Source organism: Ranitomeya variabilis, chromosome 5 (assembly GCF_051348905.1).
Source record: "Ranitomeya variabilis isolate aRanVar5 chromosome 5, aRanVar5.hap1, whole genome shotgun sequence".
Taxonomy (NCBI): Eukaryota; Metazoa; Chordata; class Amphibia; order Anura; family Dendrobatidae; genus Ranitomeya; species Ranitomeya variabilis.
The window spans coordinates 296,481,338-296,508,633 of NC_135236.1; the positions used below are offsets into that span (position 1 = coordinate 296,481,338).

The 27,296-nt window shown below is 40.9% G+C and overlaps 1 protein-coding gene across 2 annotated transcripts in view; it reads right to left on the reverse strand.

Annotated features, from left to right (window-relative positions):
* The window catches only part of MKLN1 (muskelin 1), a 136,691-nt gene that overhangs the window by 8,797 nt on the left and 100,598 nt on the right, over nt 1-27,296 (reverse strand). For both annotated transcript variants that reach the window (XM_077264454.1, XM_077264455.1), the window contains 10 exons: nt 26,141-26,218; nt 23,275-23,340; nt 18,535-18,647; nt 15,716-15,928; nt 15,406-15,627; nt 15,160-15,289; nt 13,269-13,416; nt 11,364-11,478; nt 4,681-4,820; nt 3,089-3,191 (listed from right to left, as the gene is read on the reverse strand). In XM_077264454.1, the coding sequence (XP_077120569.1) occupies nt 3,089-3,191; nt 4,681-4,820; nt 11,364-11,478; nt 13,269-13,416; nt 15,160-15,289; nt 15,406-15,627; nt 15,716-15,928; nt 18,535-18,647; nt 23,275-23,340; nt 26,141-26,218 (1,328 nt within the window). The remainder of the gene's footprint in view (nt 1-3,088; nt 3,192-4,680; nt 4,821-11,363; nt 11,479-13,268; nt 13,417-15,159; nt 15,290-15,405; nt 15,628-15,715; nt 15,929-18,534; nt 18,648-23,274; nt 23,341-26,140; nt 26,219-27,296) is intronic.

Genomic DNA, 27,296 nt, shown 5'->3' on the forward strand with positions numbered 1-27,296 from the left:
CACAGATCTTTGCTGATTTGGCAGAATGACAGGAGGAACCAGGCAGAGGTCCAACACCTCCCAACAACAATTGACAACTGGCAAGGACTAATGAATCCTGCAAACCTAAATACCCCAGTCAGAACTGCAATCAGCAGACACACCTGACCAGGACTGCAACCCAGGGACAACTGCATTACCACCTACCACCACCGGAGGGAACCCAAAAGCAGAATTCACAGCATAACGCACTCCGTTAACGCTGCTATTAACCCTGTGTGACCAACTTATATACATACACACACACGTATACAGTATATATATATTTTAAATCCCTAAATAAAGAAAAAAAAAAAAAAGGAAAATATTTTTCCCAATAAATACATTTAAATTAAAAAAAACAAAAAAGTACACATTTGGTATCGCTGCATCCGTAACGACCCGCTCTATAAAACTGTCCCACTTAACCCCTTCAGCGAACACTGTAAAAAAAGCAATTCCTGAATTGCTGGTTTTTGTTCTGACACCCAAAAATCAGAATAGGAAGCGATCAAAAATGTATCATGTGCCTGAAGAGGATACCAATAAAAACGTCAACTCATCCCACAAAAAAACAAGTCCTCACATGACTGTCAGCTGACATATGAAAAAATTACAGCTCTGAAAATATGGTGATGCAAAAACTAGTTTCTGTAATAAAAAGCATCTTTTAGTGTGTGACAGCAGCCAAACATGAAAACTCGATATTTATCTGGTATCGCTGTAATCGCACCAACCCAAAGAATTAAGTCTAATCAGCTACACCACACGAGGAACAGTAAAAAAAAAAAAAAAAAAAATCAATTCTTCACCTGCTGTTGATTTTTTTCATTCTGCCTCCCAAAGATCGCAGTAAGGCTTGCCGCACATTTATCCTGCACTCTGCCCTGAGTGCTTACAATGGGGTTTCCGTGTAAATCTCTGATGTACGTGATTCAGACAGAATCCCAGAATTTTTGAGGCGGCAAATTTCCATCAAATATGCGCATGCGGATGAATGCGTTCAAAAAACGCAATACTGCCTATGGGAACGCATGCGTACGTATGCGTTCGCTGCGCTTGCGTACTTCGGACTGCGCATGTCCAGGAACTTATTTAGACATGCCCATTGAGACTCGCCCTACTGGAAATATCGAACGCATGAGCATAAAAAGCGCAAACGCAGGCAAAAAACTCCATAAAAAAGCAGCGTTTTTTTGCCAAAGGAATATTTTTGTGAAACATACGCAATTCTTTTTTTTTCTTCCACATTCCGAAAATTCCTGTGAAGCACCTGAAGAGTAAATTAACTTCTTGAATGTGGTTTTGAGTACCTTGAGGGGTGCAGTTTTTAAAATCGTGTCATTTTGGGGTATTTTCTGTCACATAGGCCCCTCAGTCACTTCAAATGTCAGGTGGTCCCAAAAAAATGGTTTTGCAAATTTTGTTGTAAAAATGAGAAATCGCTGGTCAACTTTTAACTCTTATAACTTCAAAACAAAAAAAAATAATGTTTCCAATATTGTGCTGATGTAAAGTAGACATGGGGGAATGTTATTAACTATTTTGTGTGATATGACTCTCTGATTTAAGGGCATAAAAATTAAAAGTTTGAAATTTGCGAAATTCTCAAAATTTTTTGCCAAATTTCCTTTTTTCGCAAATAAACGCAAGTCAAATCAAAGAAATTTTATTAAGATCATAAAGTACAATATGTCACGAGAAAACAGTCTCAGAGTCACCGGGATCCGTTGAAGCATTTTAGAGTTACGACGACAAAGTGACAGTGGTCAGAATTGTAAAAACTGGCTTGGTCAGGAAGGTGAAAACAGGCTTTGGGGTGAAGGGGTTAAAGACCTTTTACAGAAGTGGACATTTTGCTTTCATCCTTTCACGTGCTATACTTGTGAGTATTGTTGACTAAGGTCTCTTTCACACTTCGGTCTTTCTTTTTCCGTCACAATGCGTCGTTTTGTGGAATAAAAAAACGGATCCAGCAAATATTTCTGCTGGATCCATTTTTTTTCTCAGACTTTTATTAGCGACGGATTGCCTTTCGTTTGATCCGTCGTGCACTGGATCCGTCGTAAAATTGCTGTCCGTCGGGCGGAGACAACGCACAGAGGAAAGTTTTTTCTGTACGTCGAAAAATCGCTGAGCGGCGGATCCTGTGCGGTCTGTCGTCGGCTATAATGGAAGCCTATGGATGCAGGATCCGTGGCTGACTGTCAAAAGCAGGAATCCAGCGACGGATGCAGTCTGAAATTGAGCACGCGTGGAAGAATTTCCAGTCAGGGAAATTCTCTCTCGCTCGCTCTCTTTTTACTATTGATGCTGTCTATGCAGCATCAATAGTAAAAAGATATAATGCTAAAAATAAAAAATCGTGATATTCTTACCTTCAGGCGTCCCCCGTAGCCTTCCCGATGCTCGCGATACTGCCGGCAGCTCCCGTTCCCTTTAATGCCTTGCAAAATGACCCGATGACGTAGTGGTCTCGCGAGACCTCCATGTCATCACAGGTCATTGCTCGCAAGGCATTACTTGGAATTGGAGCTGCCGGCAGCATCGCGAGCATCGGGAAGGCCGCGGGAAGGCTGCGGGGGACGCCAGAAGGTAAGAGTATCACGATTTTTTATTATTTTTAACATAGGTTGTGTTGTGCATGCGTTTTTGCAGCGGAAAAATGCGGCGAAGCCGCATACACAACGTGTGCTTATCTGTCAAAAAACGGACCCAGTGCACCCGTTTTTTACAATCTGCAAAGGATCCATCTTTTCAACATTTTGATGGATTGTGACTAATTGTAAAAAACGGAAGTGTGAAAGAGGCCTTAAAGGGAGTTCCCCAAATAAGTAGTTAGACAATACTGTAAACAAGAATTTCATACTGCTTGTATTGCGTGCGTACACCAAGGTGTAAGGAAAAAGCATATTACACGCACGTGTATGTAATATACATATGTACATCAACGTCTAACAAATCCATATAGCACATAAAAAAATACAGTGAGCACTGTAAGCCCATGTAACCCAGGAGACCGTTCACTCATTTGAAAGCGTTACGAGTAGAAAAATACATTTTTCCCCACCTCTTTTGTCTCTTCAGGGTCTGAATGATCCACGGTGACAAATAATTCATTCTGCAAGTATTTTAATGCACTAAGTGGCTCTGTCTGAGCACGTTCTTCAAACCTGAAGAAATTAAAAATTATTTTTAGGTTACAGATTTAATATTGAACAAACTTTACTCTGAAGTTTACAGATTCATTATGCTCATGTTATTATGTTATTAGTCATGATGAAGGAATCAACAGTTAACCAAGTCCTGACCAAATATGCACAGCGAAAAATTTATATGTAGCAGAAGAGACTTTTAGGCTAGGTACAGTACACATTACGGTTGTTGGCACTGTCAGTAAGTTGTGTGCCCGATGGTGGCCACGGTCCGGATGAATGCCAAGGCTTCAGTTAAGGGACAGTCTGCTGCGCTTTTCTATACAGTTACCGTATTTTTCGGACTACAAGACGCACTTTTTCCCCCCCAAAAAAGAGGGGAAAATAGGGGTTGTGTCTTATAGTTGTAATGCAGGCTTACCCGGTGTGGTGGCGGTGGCAGAGGTGCGGTATGGCGTGCCCAGGGTCCCTTCCACCCGTGAGGTGATGCAGCGGCCCGGAATGCAATGCGAGCAGCAGAGCCGGGTTGATCACCGGTTTATCGGTGGCGGCGGCCATCTTCCTGAGGCCGCGCATGCGCAGATGGAGTGCTCTGCTTCCCGGGGATTCAGGAAAATGGCCGCGGGAGGCCGCGCGTGCGCAGATGGAGATCGCGGCGGCCATTTTCCTGAAGCAGAGTTCGCAGATTTAGATCTTGGCTTCAGGAAAATGGCCGCCGCGATCTCCATCTGCGCACGCGCGGCCTCCCGCGGCCATTTTCCTGAAGCCCCGGGAAGCAGAGCACTCCATCTGCGCACGCGCGGCCTCGGGAAGATGGCCGCCGCCGCCACCGATAAACCGGTGATTAACCCGGCTCTGCTGCTCACATTGCATACCGGGCCGCTGCGTCACCTCACGTGTGGAAGGGACCCTGCGCACGCCATACCACTCATCATCCCTGCACCTCTTCTGCCACCACAACACTGCTGCAAACCCCCCATGGACACCAGGCCGTGGCGTCGCCCACCTAAGCAGGAAGGGACCCTGCTCAGGTGCACGCCACACCGCATCACCCCACCTCTGCCGACACCATGCCTCCTGTGACCCTGCTCTGCCACCGCCAGCCCTCAGGTAAGATACTGTAAATTCGGACAATAAGACAGACCATCTTATAAAAAAAAAAATCTTTTTTTCAGCAATTTTCACCCCAAATTTGGGGTGCGCCTTATGGTCCGGTGCGTCTTATAGTCCGAAAAATACGGTAAACGTTACACCAACCAGACCGTGTGACAGAATACACTTTTGGCATCCAACTGGGGAATGGGGGCTTATGTGTACGTTACAGTAACATCCATTAACTTATTCTGCATCCAGCAACATAATGCATATTTTTCCTTCCACAGCGTCAGTGTTGCAACATTTTTAATGAAACCTAGATTTAAAAAATTATTTCTATCCCCAAATAAACGCATTTAATATAAAACCCAAAAATATTGGACAACCACTTTAAATGCTTGATTTTCGGTACCTGTGTTTTCTAATGAGGTATTTGCAGTGCCTTAGCAAGTACTCTTTGGAAGGTCGACATAATTTCAAAGACCAGAAGTCATCTAACCGCATTTTCGGTGAACAGGATTTTCCTGGATTTCCTCCAAAAAGATAATGAACCTGTGATAGAAAATAAAAAATATACAGGAAAAAATAAACAACTTATCAGTGCTGTTTGATAAGAGGGTTTAAGTTAAATGTAGCAGATAGACGAGCTGCATACTGCCTTATTCTGAACAGGTCATAATTAATAATATGTTAGATAAAAAGGGTGGTAATTCATTTTAACTCCTCAAAAGGGGGTTGACCAGGCTAAACTTAACTTTACCAGCGGCTTGGGTTATTAAAATTAACAAAACGAAGCTACACTCGCCTGCCGGCAGTTACCGTGATCCAGTACAGACCACTCCTTAGTCTGTTATCACGGGAAGGAAAAAGTCACAGTTCAAAGCGGCAGAATGACTACTGGGACCAGTTATAGTGGCTGCCATGGTCAGGTAACTTCAGCAACCTGAATTTCATTGATAATGTGCTTCTAAAGACACCTGTACACCAGCCAAATCAGAGGTCCAAGTAAGCGACAGAAGGAGAGTATACAGCAACCTAGTATGTTATTGTTAATATACCAACCCCTTTTAGGATATGTCCAGACATGAACTTTTTTTCCTCTGCTTTTCATTCTGAATGATAATGTTTTTTGCCCCTTACTGTATTATACTTCAATTTTTATTAGTATGGTTTTTATCTCCATAAATTAGACAAACATTTTTAAAGGTTTCAAAAATCCAGAATGAAAATGTCAATTCTGCTGCAGTTTTTATTTTAATACAATCATCAGCATATGGTACATTGATTGTAACAGTTGCTATAGTTATGACTACACTAACAAAAAGTACCGTATAATTTTCCTGGGACTTAGAGGGGACAATATTATTCTTAAAAATGTATGTATTTGGGGACAAAATTTTTTGCACTTGGGTTTCAATAAGTCCATCACAACATTTGACGTACCTATACGGCTGGGCACGGGTTCCCAACCAATGACGTATAGGTATTTCATTGAAATTGGGCATGTCACAGGAGCTGTGCCCGCACAATTCCCACAGGAAAAGCGGCATAAATAATAGAAGAGCTCAGCCTGTTTAACCCCTAAATGACATGAGCGACATAGATCGCAACATTTAAGAGGCTAGGAGAGAATGGGGGCTCTCCTTCCAATCGACGCTCATGCAACAAAGCAATCAAAGTAATAAAAGTTGGAAAAAAAAGGAAAACAGCTAAAAAAGTTAAATAAACACAAAAACAAAATAAATACCAATAACATAAAAAAATAAAAAATATACAAATATAGCAATAAATACATACATTTATGATGAAAACTAAAGGGGTTAAGTTGTGTGACAAATTTAGAGATTGGGTCATTACGGACGCAGCGATACCAAGTGTGAACTTTTTTTTTTGTTTATGTATTCAACACACCAAAAAACGTGAAATAAAACGTGATTAAGTCGAACGTAAATAAAGATGGTATAGCTGAAAATGCCATTTTGTCCTGCAAAAATCTAACCGCCATACAGCTCTATCAGCAAAGAAATAAAAATGCTATAGGCGACAGAATACAGTGATGCAAATAACACTTTTTTCTATAAAATAGTTGTGTAAAAGCGGCAAAACATTTAAAAAATTATATACGGTAAAAAGTATTGTTGTAATCATCCTGACCCAAAGAATAAAGCTGTCTATCACTTATAGCTCCCCGTGAAACGCATAAAGTCCTGAATTACTGATTTTTGTTCATTCTGCCTTAGCAGAAGCGTCTTAGTGTGTCACAGCAACCAAAAATAAAAATCCTATATAAATCTCGAATCACTGACTGACAGGATTGTGGAGTCAGTGTCCATTTTGGTGGCGTCGGCATAAAATGGACCGACGGACTCCTAAAATATATAATAAATTGGGTACAGTAGTAAAATGCAGGATGTTCGTTACATTTTTTCAGAAGAATCTGGAAAAGTTATGACATGTGCTATAAATGCCTGTTCTATTCCTGATCTAAGGATTTAGGCTTTTAGTTGAGATGTATCTGTGATGCACAGTAGTGAGGCAGTGCTGTGGAGTCAGATGTCAGGGAAATTGAAGAGTCGGAGTTGAAGGTTTGGATTACTGACTCCGCAGCCATGGTGATAAAATCAAATTATTGACCTGCTCTTGATTTGTTCATTCTGGCTCCCAAGGATCACAGAAAGGCTCAGCTCACATTTATCCTGCGCTTTGCACTGAGCGCTTGCAACAGGGTTTTGTGTAAATCACTAGAATATGCGATTCAGACTGAACCCTTGGCGGAAGATTCCTTATAATGAGGCAGCTGCAGACACTGTTGATGCCATCTGGCCTAGTATCTTGGGGCTTCCCTCATTTAAAGTGGCAATAAAAGTGGTCAGCCACAGTTTTTTCTGAAAAAAAGGACACGGCTGAACAGAGGCTAGATAAAAGCTTCAACTCAATCCAATAAAAAAAAAAAAAAAAAGCAAGTCCCCACTCAGGTCAATCATCTGTTAGCGGAAATATAGGTGACTTCCATGTTGCTGTTCGTACAAAGGATGTGGAAAAGTGCTATCGCACCTCGTATCCCAAAAGAAATCCAGATAAATGTGCATTCAAATCCAAATGCTCCCCTCCCTTCCGAGCTCTTCACTATGTCTGAACTGCAGTTACCATCTTCACGTATATATGGGCACTACAATGGCAAATTTGAAATTTTCACTCCATTGCTTTTCTGGCACTTGGCGCTCTGTATATGGAGTGTGGAAACTTAGTAGAGTCAATAAACACTCCTTCCTTCCCAAGTCTTGCCGTGGGCTAAGAAGTACTGTACAGCCACATATGAGCTACGGACAAGTCCAGCAGAAATGACAATTTTTGGTGCAGTTTTTGCCCAATTCCCTGTGTGAACCTGTAAAATCTAGAGCGAAAACAAATTTGTTGAAAAAAAAAAATGTAATTTTCTTCTTCACTTCCCTATGGTATACAATTCTTGACATACCTCTGGTGTCAATATGATCACTGCATCCTTATATCAATTCATTCATTCAGGCACCTCAGGGGCTTTTCCATTGGGTCATGGCACCCACAAACCATTGCAGCAAAATCTGAACTCCAACCTGGCGTTTCTCCCCATTTGAGCTACGCACTGTGCCTCAGTAGTAGTTTTCAGCCACATATGTGGCATAGGCATAATGAACAGAAATTGCTTAACAAACTGGACTGTTCATTTCTTCATTTAGCTCGATTGCTAACAGAGTCTTCGACGTGCCCTAATACTATGTTCGAGTCGCCGTGGCTGCATGTCTCGCAGCTGTTCGACAGCCGCAAAACATGAAGCCATGGAAACTCAAACATAGTATTAGAGCACGCCGAAGACGCTATTAGCAATCGAGCATGCTCTGATAACACCTTATCTGAGCATGCTCCTTCATCACTAGTGCTGAGAAACACATCAATTGTGGAAATTATTCCAAGATCTATCGTTTAAGATTAACACTGCTTGTGGGACAACCCCTTTAATTCCTGTGAAGCAACTAAAGGGTTAATAAACTGGTTGAATGTTTTGCGCACTTTGAGGAAATAATTTTTTTTTTTAAATGGTGGCATTGTTGGGTATTTTCTATCATATACGTCCCTCAAAGTTACTTCAAATATGATGTGGTCCCTAAATTTTTGCAAACTTTATTGGAAAAATGAAAAACAGGCAATAAACTTTTAACCCCTTTAACCTCCTACCAAGAAAAAAAAATGTTTTAAAACTGTAAAAAAAAAAAAAATGTCTTTTATGTGGTATAACTATCAAATTTCGGGACAGAGCCAGTTTTTACCTTCCTGACAGGAAATTTTTTCCAATTCTAACCAGTGTCACTTTAATAGATAACAGTCATATGTATTGCAATGTATAAAAACTATCAGTTTTACACCAACAGAACACCTGTTAGACTGTGTTGGCTGAGTGACAGACCACCATATCTGGCAGACCCGGAGGTCATCATTTGAACTCTGGCTGCAATGACAACCCTCGGCTCCTCAGTGATCACGTAGCAGGGGTGCCAGAGGGGCGAGAGAAGAAGGAGTACCCTCCCTCACATACTTCTAAATGATCAATAGTGATCGTGGCATCTAGAAGATAACGCCGGGTTAACATCATTGGCATCTGAGCCAATCAGGTCCCAATGATGTCACCGGTCAGAGCCATCAGTCTACACTGGAATTCCAGGGCTTGCAGGACTCTGGGGGGATGCCAAGCACTGCAAGACAACTATAGAGAAACATTATTTACAGCCAGTGGTCATGAAGGGGTTAAGGGCATAACAATTCAAAGTTTGAAAATTGTGAATTTTTCACTGTCAAAATTAATATTTTCTTAAGTACGAATCATATTAACGAAAATTTACTGCTACTATAAAGTACAATATGTCACGAAAGACAGCCTCAGAATCACTGAAAGCATTCCAGAGTTATTACCACAGAGGTGACAACCACCCGAGGAAGCCCACGTCAAGGCTGCTTTATCTGCTCTTATCCACACGGTGTACTGCGGGTAAGAAGGCCTTTTGGAGGTTCTTTTTACTCAGCATTTTTATGGCACTACTCTGTGTGCTAGTGCTAAAGGACTCCTATCCGGTTATATATATTCCTTTGTCCATAGACATCATAATTCTATTCTAATGTCTGGGATACGTTATTATAATTTCACTTGGCTTTTCTACATTTAATCAATAAATAGATCTGACAGTCTGACTTGTACATCATATGTTTTCATAAATCTGTTTATTTTTATGGTGTCAGCATTTTACATAACATTGGACACATGCATTGGCCTCTATTGCCTATACCCGTTACAATTTTGTGGATCTGAAGCATCTTAACATCTTGTGCCATCGCTATTGACTTTATGTTATCTTGTCTTGTCAGTCTTTTTGATTTTTTTTTTTTTTTATTAAAAACATTTTAATAAACATCGGACTTTGACTTTGTGTCTTATAGGTTATATATTTAAGGGAGTGTCCATGGTAATCCTCCTAGGCTATTTATTGGCAATTCGCCATGATACATTAATACACCATCATATAATGCCTTTTGTTCGGTTGATATTGATCTCATAGAAGGGACACTGGTCAGAATTGTAAAATTTGGCTTGGTCAGAGATGTGAAAACAGGCACGAGGGTGAAGGGGGTAAAAATGTTGGACCGTTTGACTTTCACAGACCGTTTCCTTGCACATTCAATTTTTATATGACGTTTGGTCAAAAATCAGCAAAGAGCTCAGGAAAAAAACAATATGAGTAAAACTTACAGATTCAAGGTAAACTCATTCTGCATCCAGTAATAGACCGTACAACACAGCCTTTAAGACTAAGGCTAAGTGCACACGTCGCAGAATTGCCGCGGACATTTCTGCGGCAATTCTGCAACTCCTGCCGCAGGTATATCGCATGCGGAATTGGCATGCATATTCCTGCTAAAAACTAGCGTTTTGCAAGCACAATTAGCTTGCAGAATGCTAGTGTTTTCCAACCGATCTGTAGCATCGCTTGGAAAACTGATTGACAGGTTGGTCACCCTTGTCAAACATAGTGTTTGACAAGTGTGACCAACTTTTTACTATTGATGCTGCCTATGCAGATATAATGTTAAAAATAATAATAAAAAAAAAATGGTTATTCTCACCTTCTGAAGGCAGCCGATCTCCTCAGCGGCTTCCGTTTCCTATAGATGCTTTGTGTGCAGGACCTGCAATGACGTCATGGTCACGTGACCGCGACGTCATCGCAGGTCCTTCACACACAGCATCTATAGGAACAGAAGCGGCCGAATGCACCGCTGAGAGGCGGGAAGACTCCGGGGCCATCAGAAGGTGAGTATATCACCATTTTTTATTTTCATTCTTTTTATTTTTTTTTTTACAATTATATGGTGCCCAGTCCGTGGAGGAGAGTCTCCTCTCCTCCACCCTGGGTACCAACTGCACATGATCTGCTTACTTCCCGCATGGTGGGCATATCCCCATGCGGGAAGTAAGCAGATTAATGCATTCCTAGGTGTGCAAAATCCCCACGATTCCGCAAATTTAATGAACATGCTGCGTTTTTTTCCGGAAAGCGATTCCGCTCAGGAAAACAACGCAGCATGTGCACAAAAAATGCGGATTGCATTCTATTAAATAGGAGGCTTAATGTGAGCATTTTTTTCGCGTTTTTATAGCGAAAAGCCGCGAAAAATCTGCTACGTGTGCACATAGCCTCAAGGAGCAAAATTATGCAATTAAACTCCTATGAAAATGATTTTTAACCTCTAAAAAAACATGCATTTACAAAAAAATTACATACATTTTCCCCAAAGGTGGACAACCCCTGCTAGAGTAGGGCTGTGTGACAAATCAGTTCCCCTGTCTGCATGGGCACAGTAGCTCTTCACACAGTCAGCATAGTGAGAACAATGTGGCTACTGCCAGCAGCTTAGGACGAGAATGCGTATTGCTTAGTCAGCAGTGTCGGTGTTGATAATATTCAGTTTGTTTTTTTTGTTTGTTTTTTTTTTTAAAGATTGCTACAAACCTAAAATATCACAAGAAATGTAGTTCACTAATGTATACTGTACTCCATAGAGGCCTACCTTGTGCAGCTCGTCATAAACCAATTGGTGTGCAAATCTTGGACAGGGCTCTTCTTCTTGAAGGCTTTTGTTTGGATTTTCTTTTGATGCCTGATCGTTCTTATAGACACAAGACCTATACAAAGTCCATAGATTTTTTTATTTAGTTTTTTAACGAGCAACTCCTTTTACCAGTAACTTATAACAATGTATAAACGTCACTCATAAAAATAATCTTGTACATATGTTCATGAAGTAATGTAGGTAAGTGAATGTGCAGGAGCCAAGCTCTACTGACACCGCAGTTTCACCAACACCATTTCCTCCTGGCTGACGGCTTCTTTCAAAAGCCAAGTCAGCGGTCTTCCATCATGGCCGATGCAGTCTCACCCCCTACACACAGCTGATGGAGGGCCCAAACCACAGCACTTTACTTTATCAAGTACAAGGTGGTGTAAATGTAAGCAACTCTAACAAAGGGACTCTGGTAGAGCTATGCTACTACACATTTAAAAGGGGACTTCCACTTAGGAAAGTGGACCCCAAACTGCAATGTAAAATAAAGCCAGATAGTATCCACCCATGCCAGCTGTACACCACAGCTCCCGTCTCAGATTTGACTGTAGTGCTGACATAACATCACCACTGCAGCCAATCACTAAGCTCATGCAGTCTACATCAGAGCAGATAGGCGTAGTGATGGACTGCAGCGGTGATGTGAAGTCAGCACTGTGCCAAATCTGAAACCGGAACAAAGGCGCAGAGCTGCTGCTGGAGTAGAAGGGGATGAGTACTATTTAGCTTTGCCATTTTACATCAAAGGAATACCGGAATTCAGGGTACATTTTGCTAAAATGGGCAACCCCTTTAAAGATGAGTAGCTTTTATATGCTTTAACCCCTCAGTGACTGGGCCAAATTTCTCAATTCTCACCAGTGTCACTATGTGGCAATAACTAGAACTCTTCAACAGATCTCATTGATTTTGAGACTGTTTTTTCACAACACATTGTACTTAAATTTGCCATTAACATAATGTCAATATTTTTTGCTTTTATAAAAATATCCGAAATCTGTCAAAAAATTCTAAAAATTTGCCATTCAAATTTTGAATGATTATCCCTTTAATCCAGAAAATATTAAAGTAAAAATACAAAAGTTCAAATCACCCCCCTTTCAAAATTAAAAAAAAAAAAAAAAAAAATTAAATAAACACATATTTGCTATCACGGCGTTCAGAATCGCTCAATCAATATTAAAAAAAAAAATTTTTTTACCTGATCGATAAAACAAGTAAGGAGAAAAAAGTCAAAATGCCAGAATTACTTTTTTTGGTCGCCGCTACATTGCAATAAAATGCAATAACAGGCGATCAAAAGATCGTATCTACACCAAAATAGTATCATTAAAAACGTCAGCTGGGCGCGAAAAAAAAGCCCTCATCCGACCCGAGATCACGAAAATATGGTCTCGGAAAATTGCGGTTTGCTTTTTAACAAAGTTTGGATTTTATTTCACCACTTAAATAAAAAAGAACCTAGACATGTTTGGTGTCTACGAACTGGTAATGACCTGGAGAATCATAATGGAAGGTCAGTTTTAGCATTTAGTGAACATTGGAGAAAAAAAACAACAAAATCTGGAATTGCACTTTTTTTGCAGTTTCACCGCACTTGGAATTATTTTCCCGTTTTTCACGATCTGTTAAAACCAATGGTGTTGCTCAAAAGTACAATTTGTCCTGTAAAATCAAGCCCTCACATGGCCATATTGACCCAAAAATAATAAAAAAAAGTCCTGGCTCTGGGAAGCAAAAAAATAAAACAAAAAAAAAACTTAAATACCTCTAGTCATGGAGGGGTTAATGTGCAACTAGCTGCATCATTTTTAAGGTGAAAATCAAAATAAGCAAGGCTTTGTTACCTACCAACTATTTCGAACAATATCATAAATCCAGAAGGAATTTCTGACATTCTCTTCTCGCTTTTCTTTATCTTTACTGAGCCCTGACAAAACATGGATTTCATTCAACTCTGGGTCAATGGTAGCTCTCTGAGTGAAGCCGGTCATTGGCACTGAGAAAATAGTAAAATGAACAAAGCGATTACTATAAAACCTCTTGTGGGTCTCGTTAAGTAGAATTGCGATCTGTACATTTTAAAGGGCTTATGTCCAGAATTACACAGAACTACTGGCGGGAACAGTAACACCATATATACTCACCTACTGATCCAGCACAGTGTCAATGCTGCTTTCCCACAGCCAAAGAAAGACTGCGTGGTGCTGCCACATCGCAGCAAAATACAAGTAAGCGGGCTCACACTGCAACCTGCAAGGTCACATTAACAGCAAGTCGCGAAACGTTGCAATGTAGCACAGACCTAGCTTGGACAACCACTTTCGTTTTTAAGGACGGTTGTGGACTGAATACAGAAAATGTTAACTACCTCCCAACATCTTGTATGCATATGCATGTACAGTGTATGTGAGGTGCAAAATTATGGAGTGGGCTCAAGACCTGAGCCTGCACCCTACTCAGTAGATGCTAGCTGTGTTATACAGCCAACATCTGACAGTAACAGAAGCAAAATCAGAGCAAAGCCTCAATAGCTGTTAACCCCATAAAGGGGATATCCAGGACTTTGTATTTGGAAAAAAAAAAATTGTGCCTAAGCACCAACGGGCAGGTAGTTACTACCTGCCTGTTGTGCTTGGCACCTTTCTTCACCGGCACAGAACACTCCTGCCGGCGATTCAGCTGCTCCTTGTCAACAGAGAAGTGCGTCTACCAGGCTGCTCTGTTGAGAGGGTGAGACTGCTGACATGCTGCTTGACAACTAGTTAGGCAGCGGTGAGCTGGCTGTCAAGACCTGTCAACAAAGCCAGTCAAAAATGAAGCCACGACTGATTTGATGTCAGCAGAAACAGCTGAATCGCTATCTGGAGCAGTCTATGACAAATAGTCCCCGATATCGGCTTTAAATGCCAATTTCTGACACAAACGACGGGTGGCAAAGGGTTACCATGGCTACTGAAGGTATGGCTGCTGTGTTGGAACTTCTGTGAAGCACAGCCATAGGGGCGGTCACTTTAGCAAGAAACTGCAATACAATTACACTGCAGTAAATATCACAAGCGATCAGATGATTCCGTAAGAGAAAAAAAAATAAAAAATAAAAATATATATATATATATATATATATATATATATCTCAAAATCTAGATTTATTTGATATTTTAAACCAGCACGGTAATTACCATAAAGCAACAAAAAATGCCAGAATTGCCACTGGTTAACCCAAAAGTGTCAAAATGGCAGCCCTTTTAAAAAAAATAAATAAATAAAAAATGTTACCCAGAAAAATAAAGATAATGTTACTATACAAGTTTGGTATTGCCATAGTTGTACTGACAAGAATCACATTGCCAGGTCATTTTTACCCCACAGTGACTGGTGCAAAAACAAAACCCGAATTGCATTATTTGGGTGACTTTGCTGCGCTTCAATTTTTTTTCCTTTATTTCCAGTGCATTCAGTGATAAAATGGCTTCATTCAAAAATTGTCTGAAAAAAGCAAATAACAAAAAAGGTTGGCTGCCGTGGGAAGGGAAACTTTGGAGCATCCAACTGCTTTCACTACTCTGGATACTTCTAGAAAATGAGTCACTAATACAATTCCATTCTCCAGATCTCTAAGAGAACTAGATTGTCAGTTCTGCTTCTAAGCTGCAGGTGGCAGAACAAGCTCGTGGGAACTCCTGGCGCACACGGCCTGGTGAGACTTTGCATTAGGAACGCCAATTACTCTCTTACTTACCCATACCAGAATCCTTCTTGGTGCCATCTGATATAATTTCCACATGGTCACCATCAACATCGTAGCTGAAGAAGTCATTCAAATAGGTCTTTGATCTCTGTCCTCCAAACACATACAAGCAGCGATTTTTCTGTAATGTGATAATTAATAGCTCAAGCATTTGGTAGCAAAAATGCAAACATTTTGTATGATATAATGGTCACATGAGCTTTCTTTTTAAAAGGTGAAAATAAGAAATCAACTTACTGAGTGGAAGAGCATGCAGTGGCCTATCCTGGACTGTATGTCCTCAGGTCCGGCATTACACGAGTCTTCTCGCAGTAGTTTCCACGTATGAGTATGACAGTCAAACGCAAAAAGTCCACTAAACTGGGGTTCACTGGCCCTGCTGTCATCCACATTACCATTGCATGTAAGTATTCGCCCTCCAAAGGTGTAGATCATGTGCTTTTCTGAATCCATGCACATCTACAAACACACAAAATGTAAATGGTACAGGAACTGAGAAGATGTTGTCACGGAACACATCAACATTCAAACCCACACTGTTACGTACCTGGTGATCGAACACCAGCTTTGGCCCACCATCAGCAGCAGTATCCTCACTTAGTAAGGACCACGTGTTTGTGTCAATGTCATAGCGATAGAAGTCACTTTTCAAAGATTTGCTGTTTCGCACAGATGAGTCCAGATATCGGCCTAAAGTATAAATCTGCCTCCGCTGAGTGTCAATGCACATCTTGTGACAAGATCGGGCACTGGGACCATTCTACGGGAAAACATCACAGTGGAAGAATTTACAAACTTGTGCACACAAATGTGTGTTCCAGCCTATTCTGTCAAACAGACGTACTTCTGAATATTTATTACTAGTTGTGAACACGCTGGAGATTGAGAAATCAGAATGAGGAAGACGAGCAATGCTACTCATTCAGTCTCCAATAAGGCTTGAAAAGAAGAGCTTGTCCACTATAGCATATTAGTGCAAACGTGGCCTTAGAGCATGGATCCGGATTTATTCCCCATTTGTACTTGATTCTATTTTCAGTATATGAATATGGTGCAGCCATCTTATCCGAGCTTTTTGTTCAGCCACAAGGACATAGGAACCTGTAGACTGGAGAGGATTCATTGACATCATGCTCCGATCTATTTACCTTTAAATGCTGAATCAATAGTGTTATGTAAGGCTATGTCTCCACGTTCAGGATTCCCTGCGCTTTGGATACCCCGCTCCGCCCAAACCGCCGCCCCCTGTTTTACGTACAGTGATTCCAGATGTGTTCAGTGAACACATCCAGAATCACCGCATCGTATTCGTAGACCGTTATTTATCTTGCGAAGATGGAGCGTCTCCGCAAGATAAAGACATGCTGCGGTCTGGAAAGATTCGCCGCATGTCCGGTTACGCAGGGAAGCCGGATGCAGCCCTGCACGCATAGTGGAGACGGAATATCATAAAATCCCCTCCACTATGCTGTAACATTTGGACGCTGCGGATTGGACGCTGCAACCAATCCGCAGCAAATCCTGAAGGTTTCCTGACTGTGGAAACATAGCCCAAGTGAATCAAATAAATACTAGTTAATTTAAATAGTAATTACACCAGTGACCCTAAATATATAAGAAAAAGGTAGACCAATCGCACTGCTGGCAATTCATATTGTTCTGTGCACCCAGTATTAGTAGAGTATTCACAACAAACAAAAATCTCCATGCTATTTATACAAGTCAATGTCAACTGCTTAAAAGGCCCTGCTTCAAGGACAACTCCTAGAAGGACAACTACTGAAAGGTTTATAATACACAACTGCAAAAAACTAAAAAAAAAACATAAAAAAACAAAATGGTGTTTTTGATAGGAGATATTTATTTACCAGAGAAAATTACATGACTAATGAAAAGACATCTGTACAGAACAGGAAATGTTACTGTGTTATCTGACAATCCCATTAGCACCTTGCATTTATAAAAAACATAATTTGTAGAGGGTCATGTTTCTTTTTTCTAAACAAAATTATGTCCTTTGTGTTGACGATCTGTCACATATCCCCTATTTGGCTTCAAAAAGAAAAAAAATATTTCTAAAAATGGGCTGCAATAATTTCCTAGACATTTGTTGAGCAAAAACAACAACTAAGGCTGGTTTCACACTTGCGTTTTGATCTGCAGCGTTTAAAAAAAAAAACGCAGGTGGTGAAAAAACGCATGTAAACGCGTGCAAACGCTGCGTTTTTTAGACGCATGCGTTTTTGCATGCGGTAAAAAAAGCGGCGTTTTGACGCGTTTACATGCGTTTTTTCATGCGTTTGTGTTTTTGAAACACATGCTGAGAAGTGTGTGACAGCTGCCAATCATCAAAATCAACTAGAAAACCCACTAAAAACAGAAATAGCTAGGGTTAGGGATAGGGTTTGGATCCCTAGGGTTAGGGTTAGGGTTTGGATCCCTAGGGTTTGGGTTAGGGGTAGCTTTTTATTAGAAGAATGTCCTGGTCAGCAGGTCACTGATAAGCCACCCCCCACCATCAAGGTGATAAAGGGATCCAAACCCTAACCCTACCCCTAACCCTACGGATCCATAGGGATGTTGACCTGGTGACCAGGACATTCTTCTGATAAAAAGCTTTGTTCAATGTGGACATCCCAAGATATACGGAATTGCTATAGAGTACTAAAAATATTAACTCGTAGAGTATTCACTGTCATATTGTTAGGGTTAGGATCCCTTTATCACCTTGATGGTGGGGGGTGGCTTATCAGGGTGTATTCTTGTTTTTTTTCTATAACAACGCATGCGTTTTTAACGCAAGCAAACGCATGTGCTTAAAAACGCATGCGTTTACATAGACAATAGGTTTTTTTGCGGCAAAAAAACGCCTCTAGAAATTACATGTTGCATTTCTGCGACAGAACGCATGCAGCAAAAAAACGCATGCGTCGTTAAACGCGGCCAAACGCGTACAAAAAAAACCGCATGCGTTCTTAATGTTAAACATAGGGGGAAAAAAAGCATGCATTTTTTTCTGTACAAACGCTGCAGATCAAAATGCAAGTGTGAAACCAGTCTTAAATGGCTAACAGGCAGAGTTGTTAAAATCTAGATGTGCTGCTTTTTATGGGTGCAGTTTTCACGCAGTACTGTTTGTCAAGACAAAATCATCATTATCGTCAAAACAAATGTTAAGAAAATTTTTTTTAATTTTTTTCACAATATTTATGCATGAGATCTACGTTTCGGAGAGATATGAGACCAAAAATGGGGAGCTCTGTCGTCCTGTTATTGGCAGAGCGTTGCTCCACATTCGTCACCAGGAGAGTAGTTTAGGCTCCATATTCTTACAACAATCCCACTGTGAACATTGTGGTCACTTGCCTCTTTCTCTGTGTCTCTAGAAATACAAATCCATTGATTCTCTCTCACGCTATATGCCCAGAAGTCTGCTAGATCCTGTGTGCCGTCCCAGCCGCCAAACAAATACACCGTCTCTATTCCACGAGAAACAAAGTTGTTAGAACATTGGCAAACCGCTCTAGAACACACATTACAGAAGCTGACATATGCCAAGAATGCATTCAAAAATAGAAGAAGTGTACGTTTATTTTTATTAATTACAAGATGCAAAGTGAATGGACAGAAGGTACATCTAAATCAGAATATGGTGACCCCCTTAGTCTCTACACGGGATGATATTATATACACTGTTCTAAAGGCAAAAGGGCAGTCACACCAAATATTTTAATTAGACACACACACCCTTTAACGGCATCACCTGCATTTCAACATTAACCCCTTAAAGGACTACAATTTTTTTTATTTTTGTGCTTTCATTTTTTTCCTCTCCTTATTCCAAGAGCCATAACTTTTGTTATTCTTCAGCAGGTTTTTGCCACCTAATCGGAGAGCAACATAATGTAGCGATAAAGGCCCAGCTCCAGTGATGTGTCATAGGGCTGCTTCCTGTAGTTTGGATAAAAAAAAAATCATTGTTTTATCAGGAGATTATCATCACTGGAGGACTAAAACCTGCTGCCATATAGTCCTCCATATTCATGAGCCATGTATAACCCTGTCCCCTCCAGCGATTGGCAGCTTTCTGCCTATGCACAGGACACACAAAGCTGCCAATAAGCAATGTGGGCAGGGTTAAACAGAGCTCAGCAGAGAACTGGCAGATTTGCAGTAGATAAAACTTGTATCAAAACTGCACCCAGTAGCTCAATAAGTGATACATCACTGTAATCAGTGATTTTACCCCAACATCATGCTGCTATCAGGTGGGAAGCAAAAATCTGGTGACAGATTTTCCTGACTCCCTATAAAGCAATGATGTTGGATGAAAGGAATCAAAAGCCCTCCAGTGACTGATGATGAAACCTAGGGAAAACTGTACAATAAAGCAGTCAATTTTTATAACTAGACTGTTTTCTACATGGAAGTAATGTTCTTATTGAATCCCATCCAAACACATGGAGAAGTGATTTAGCCAGCATGAGATGACTAAATAGCAGGTGACTGTCAGTGCATGATCATGCAATAAAATGGTGACAGAAGGAAATGGGAGATCTGCACTTACATGGTTACTGAGGCTCAATAACTAATTATACTTTCTCCGATGGGCTCAATGCTAGAAGTTCTCTTCGCAGAGAAAAAGCCCCATTGTGTACACAGTTCTCACAGCGCAAACACTCTGACCAGCACAACAGCTTCATTCAAATGGGAAATTTGGAACAGAAAGCGCTTCCGATGGGCTGAGAGCCAAAACACCAGCAGCAGCTATGCCAAGGGTTGATAAACTACAATTCTACAATACAAGAGTGGGCAAAAGAGCCATACTTTCCAGAAAACATGCCAAAGAGAATAAGGTGCTGATCTATTTCACAGAAAATTACCGTATATCACGCAGCAGCAACAAAATAATAGTTATCAAAGCCAAGATGACAAAACCGACTTATGACTAGCTAGAAAGTGAACTTTAAAGTAAATACACTCAAATCTAAAAATGTAGTCATCAATAAGATACCAATTATAACATGCCTCATGAGGAATTTAATCTGTTTAAAAGGGGTTATTCCATCTGGACAAGCCCTATTGTATTTCCATTAGGCAGACCCAAAACAAAAAAAACAAACTGCTCTTGATCTTCGAGATGCCTGCAATTACAATGCGATTATGGGGCATGATCTAAGTATTATTGTAAAGTCGGGACAGCATTAAGGTCATTTTCACATGTAATTGATAAGTGTCTGTCCATGTAGATAACAAATGCAAAATAAGTTGAAACTTTTAAATTATGCCAAGATTTTCGTTTCCACAATGCTGATTGCGGTGTGGGCTGACAGTTTGATCACTGCACCGTATCACCAATTTCGTCTGCCAGGCAGGTGTGCTCTTTTTGCCTTTTTACAACAATGAAATTTTAATAAACTCAAATAGTTTAAAAGGAAATTGTTCTGGAAACAAAACTGTGTTGTCTTTGTCCCCATTATTTATTTTTCCTCATTTTGTGTAGAAAAAACAGCTGTGCAAAAATGTAAATATTTAGACCTTCTTGGATATATATATCCCAAGTTGCTCAGTTCGTGCAGCTCATCCAGGGTGGCACATCAATGTGAGCTGTGGAAAGAAGGGTAGCTGAGTCTGTCAGCACAGTGTCCAGAGCATGAAGCAGATACCAGAAGACAGGCCAGTACACCAGGAGACGTGGTGAGGGCTGTAGGAGGGCAACAACCCAGCAGCAAGACTGCCATCTCCTCCTTTATGCAAGGAGAAGCAGGAGGAGCAGTACCAGAGCCCTGCAAAATGACCTCCAGCAGGTCACTAACATCCATGTGTCTGCTCAAACTGTCAAAAACAGACTCCATGAGGGTGGTATGAGGGCTGATGTCTGCAAGTAGGTGTTCTGCTTATGGCCCAACACCGTGCAGAATGACTGGCATTTGGCAGAGAACACAAACATTAGCAGATTCGACATTCGCGCCCAGTGCTCTTCATGAACATAAGCAGGTTCACACATGTAACAGTCTGGAGATGCCGTGGAGAATGTTCTGCCACCTGCAAGATCGAGTTGGCAGTGGGTCAGTAATTATTTAAAAAAATAAATAAATAATTGAGTGCCACATACAGTCCTCCATGTGCTAGCCAGAGGTACCTTGACTGCCATTAGGTAGCGGGAGATCATCAGACCCATTGTGAGACTATATGCAGGTGCAGTTGGCACTGGGTTCCTTCTGATGCATGACAATGCCAGGCCTCATGTGGCTGTAGTGTGTCAGCATTTCCTGCATAATGAAGGCATTGATGCTATGGACTGGCCCGCCCATTCCCCAGACCTGAATCCGATCAATCACTAAATTGCATCACACTATCCAGGAGTTGACTGATACTTTAATCCAGGTGTGGCAGGAAATCCCTCAGGAGAAGATCTGCCGCCTCATCAGGACCATGCCCAGGAGATGTAGGGAGGTAACACAGGCAAGTGGAGGCCACACACTACTGAGCACCATTTCCTTGTCTTGAGGCATTTCCACTGAAGTGGATCAGCCTGTACCGTATTTTTATGACCATAAGACGCACTTTTCCTCCTCCAAATTTGGGAGGAAAGTGTGGGTGCGTCTTATGGTAGGGATGTAGCATGTGGAGAGGGGGGCAGCAGCGAGTGGGATCGCAATGATATCCCACTTCAGGAGGCAGAAAAATGTCCCCACTGCCGGGAATCAGCTGTTGGGGAAACCATGTGGCCCCGATGATTAAGTGCAGTGAATATTCATTAGCTACTCCCCGCCCACCTATCAGCTGAGCCGTGAGCCGGGAGCAGCAAATGAATACTGCACTTAAGCAGCGACACACAGATTCCTCAGCGCTGATTCCTGGAGCAGCTGGGGACATCCGTGTGTCCAGGGGAGGAGGAGATCGCTGCCTACCTTCCTGGGCTGGAGCTGAGTGCTGTGCAGTGTGCACAAGGAAGACCTGTGATGTCAGAAGTGGGCAGGCTGGAGCATCACATGGCAGCACAGAGCCCTCCCTTTCTTGACATCATCACAGGTCCTTCAGACTCCCCACTAGAATCTGCAGGCTTCCTCTTATAACCTGTGCTGTGGAGAGGCAACAAGAGGGAGGGCTCTGTGTGTGCAGCCATGGGATGCTTTTACCTCACCACAGTGGCTGGCTGCCACAATTAAGAGGTTAGTCTTTCCAAAACACAATAAAGCACTCTGCCACTCCTTTAGTGAACTATAACTCCCAGCATGTCATAGGATCTGCAGGACATGCTGGGAGTTATAGTTCTCCCATGGGATTTTAAAGCAGCACTCCAGTGTTATTTTGCAGTGCTGGAGTGGTGCTTTCAATATAATCCCTGTGCCCCCATTCTTATACTCACCCTCCAGCATCTTCATATAGTACTTCACAGACACCACACTGGTCCCGCAGCTTCCAACATAATAACATACTATTATATATAATAACACCACATATAATAGTATGTTATTAAATATTTTACCACTTTTTTTGCTTCAAATATTTTTTTCCCTATTTTCCACCTCTAAAACCTGGGTGCGCCTTATAGTCCGGTGCGTCTTATAGTCCGAAAAATACGGTAATTTGATTTCTCATTTTGATTTTGAGCATCATTACAAATCCAGACCTCCAAGAGATATTAATTCTGATTTACATTGATCATTTTTATTTTTTATTGTTCTCAACGCATTCCACTCTGTAATGAATAAAGATTTCCAACTGGAATATTTCATTCAGTGAACACACACCTTATATATAACAGATGAATTTAAAAGATCAGGCAGATCAAAAATCTGCCTACTAAATATTAGCCTCCCATGAAGGTAGATGTCAACCAACCATCATAGAAATTAGTTTGTGAAGCTTGAAGTAGAAGGCTAGTCTTAAGACTACGTGCTTTTTATTCTGAATAATACGCTAGACAATCTCTGCAGACTCCTACAATTATTTCCAATGCTATGAACCAGTTAAGTTTGTTTTTTTAAATATTCTAATATTACAAATGAAATGACTAGCATGAGTTGACTCACTTATAATAAATGTTTAACCCATCCATAACAAAATAAAAGTAAAAATAACAAAAAACCACCAATTTACCAGATTGAACATCAATGACCATCTGATGTCCTCCTCTCATTCCCGGACGACTGTCCTCTCCATCTCCTAAAAGAGGTGACAAAGTTTAGAATAAAGAGAAAAGAAAAGTACCAAGTGCATTTTTAGAACCACCATTTTTAGACCACCATTGTTTCCTAAGGAGTATTTTAGACTATGCATTTCCCCATACACCAAAAGGACATCCAAATGAGTTCAGTAATTTCGAAGTATTCTAATTTAATCTGGAAACTGGCATGATTTACAATGCTACCAGTCTAAACAATCCTTTAGTGCTCATGCTTGATGGCAGGTTTCTTAAGATACAAGAAGTAAAAATACACTGGCACTAAGGGTAGATACAAGGTATGTGGAGGAGGATGCTGGTAGATAGGCAGGCTCTCAGACAGAACACACTATAGTAGTAACTACCGACCTACCACAAAATCCTTTAAGGGCTTTAGTCCTTATATGAATGACTAAGTGACTATATCATTGTGCATCATTAAGCAACAATGTTTCTAATCAGTTGTTGTCCACCTCATATAGTACAGATTGTCGGAAGCCCCCTCTATGTACGTCATCCCCTATCAGGATTTTATGCGGTAGCGAGGCAGATATTTATTACTATAGGTTAATAAAAGATTCTTACATGATGTGTGTTAGAAAGCAGTGACAGGGATTTTTTAAATTTATATAAAATATAAATATTTGGTGCTGGTGAAACTTATAATACATTTTTTACTCAGGTTCAACAGTACAATTCTTAAAGTTTTTTCAGTTAAAGAAAAAGTGACAAAAAAACCTTCAGCAATTAAAAAAAATATTAATGACAAAAAACAAAGCAAAAAAAACAAAACGTATGGGGATGGAGGGGGGGGATCTGCTGGCATGTGTGGTGTCCATCTCCCTTTCCCACCCTACTAGATGGAAAAGGACAGGAAAGAATGACGTTTTGGATCACAGTGCAATAACATTGTTGGTGACTGCAGGTGATACCGACATGTGGATACTGAGTGTCATTGAGAACGGCTAGCAGCGCCGATTCACTTAGTTGGTGCTGCGGTACTCACTGTATTACATGATATGATATGCTACACAGTTCAGTGAACAGTATCACATCACACATGATGGGATTAGATACATGACTCTTGTGATAGTCACTGGCACTGTATTTGAGGGAACATGTGTCATGAAGATTGCTTTCCTCAGTGATCTAGAAAACCTTACGTTTCTCTCCAGCAAGCTATGTGCTGAAGGGGTTAATCAGCCATGATAAGGGACAGGTTTTTTTTTTTTTTTTTTTTTTTTTTTTAGGTTAGTAGGTCAGAGATGGGCGGGTGGCCTACTCACCATATCCCACCTCAATGCAGTGGCTGGGAGTTAAATGCTGAGCCACTGTTTTGTTTTTCTTCCCCCTCTATTGTGGTTTGGACAGGAAAGTCTCCAGGAGGAGATGAAGACACATGCTGGTCTGAGCGGGAGAACCCCTCAGATCTATGGACTGGGCTGCAATTTATTTTTTCTTTTGCGGTTATGCCAGAAAGGCCATGTTTACTCTACTGAACCCTGCTATGGCTTATGCTGTTCTATCATAAACCAGAAGTGAGTTATCCAAGAAGCGTTCCTGTCTCTACCTCTGAAAGCAGCTGAGTGAACCCCTCACACTCTTCAGTGAGCGAAAAGCCTCACTCAGATGTCTACTGCAGGGACGTCTGAACGAGGCCTTACTGGTGCCTCTGCAAAGCATCGAAAGAGATGAATCTTGATCTCCGAGCTACAATAAACTGGCGGGTTCCTCACACAGCTGAGGCAGCAATACAATAGGAGATGTGGTCAGACACCAACTGTAAACTCCTATTTGTGGGGCTGCAGTGGTTGCAGTGTGTAAGTGTCCTGCTGAGACTCTTACACACCAATCAAAAATGGAGCCCACACTGGCAGCAGAAAACAAAAAATATATGTTAAAATAGTACATTTTATTCATAAATACATTATATAATTTAAAAAAATAAATAAAAAAATTGTGACATTCTTTTAACACCAAGTAGGTTTTGGAGTTTTTCTATTTGGGAGGGGGATAAAAACTAAACTTTGACTTCACGGAACTTAAAACTGACAGAGAAAGAAAAACAAAATGAATGACATCAACTTAGATCTGTCAAAATCTCAAGTGTTCCTAATAAGTGTACTAATAAGTACATGGCCAGTTTATGTCCACCTACATCCTACGTAAATGTTACATAAAACAGTTACTTTGGCCCTCTCTCCTATGCTCCATTTTGCCTACTTTTAGCCTAAAGATTTCTATTCATAAAAAAAAACAAAAAAAAACAAAAACAAACCAAATATCCCCTTTTCTAACAAAAGGCATATTAAATGTTCAAGATAGATATTAAATAAAATCCACAAAGGCACCCTTTTTAAAAAGGCATTGGAACCACTAAATCTAATGCATTACAAAAGTTATGATCGAAAATCTCAGCATTTCATTAGGATCACACAAGCATGTGAAATGATTTGGGATTTTGTCTTTAGATGCCAGGCAACTTTCTGCATCGTTCTGTCTGTATCCAAATCCTGGGAAGACCGATTCTGATCCATCACTTGGTTATATACGGGTAACTCCTGCAGATTATGGGGAAACTCAGGAGATGACCTCTGCTTATCTGACAGAGCTCTAGGATTGTTTTCTTCCCCAAAAATATTTATTGATTTATGTCGCTTTAAAATATTGTATCACATGCAGTAACAATAAGAAAACATTCTTTATGTCCCAGATTATTTCTTGCAGCACACCTAGTTTAAGTGAACAGGTTGCTTTAGTGCTGGCAATGTATAATTTGTAATACTTTTATAAATGTGTTACCTTTAATGCTTTTAGGAATGATTTGGTTCCATTGTGGTTTATATTCCTGTTGACTGATGTACTGACTGAACAGCCCATCTAAAAGAAAAAAAAAATGCATTAAACAACTGGAAGACAGATGAGAAAAACCTAAAGCAGCCGAGCTATACTGAGCGTGAGCACGTCATCAGTAGGAAGAATAATGAGCTGCTGCCAGAGACCCCATTGTCATAGGGAACCAATGGCTTGGTTATGTTACAATTTAACATGTACGATCCCCACACCTCTAACATCTGCATGGCAATCAGATAACTGATCCACATGAGCATTTTTAACAAATTCCATCTATTGAGTAGAGTAACATGTTAAAAATTGAACTTCAAATAGTGATTTTTTTTTTTTTAATGTGTATTCATAGTCCAATTTAAATCCATTAACGGGCACAGTGACTATATACCAGTCAAGTGATGCTCGTTTAACAGGATTAGGAGTACTGATCACAAGAGAATCAAGAATACGACAGCATCTACACTGCATTCCAAATTATCATGCAAATTGCATTTAAGTGTCTTAGGCTACGTTCACATTTGCGGTCTGCGCCGCAGCGTCGGGCGCCACAGCGTCGCCGCATGCGTCATGCGCCCCTATATTTAGCATGGGGGCGCATGGACATGCGTCGCACTTGCGTTTTGTGCCGCATGCGTCCGGGCGCAGAGGACGCAACAAGTTGCATTTTTGCTGCGTCCAAAATCAATGAAAAAAAGGACGCATGCGGCGCAAAACGCAGCGTTGTGCATGCGTTTTGCTGCGTTTTTGTTTGCGTTGTGCATTGCGTCGCCGACGCTGCGGCGCACAACGCAAATGTGAACGTAGCCTTAAAAAGATGCAATTTTTTTGTTTTTCAAATACACTCATGGATGGTATTGTGTCTCAGGGCTCTTTGGATCATTGAAATCAATCTCAATCAACTGCAATAATTTGCCAGGTGAACCTCATTAAAGGAAAACTACTTGAGACCACGTGCACACGTTGAGGCCTTTTTGAGTTTTTACTAGTGATGAGCGAATAGCATTGTTGCTCAGGTCTCCCCGAGTACGCTCGGGTGGTCTCCGAGTATTTGTTAGTGCTCGGAGATTCCGTTGTTATCAATGCAGCTGCATGATTTATGGCGGTTAGA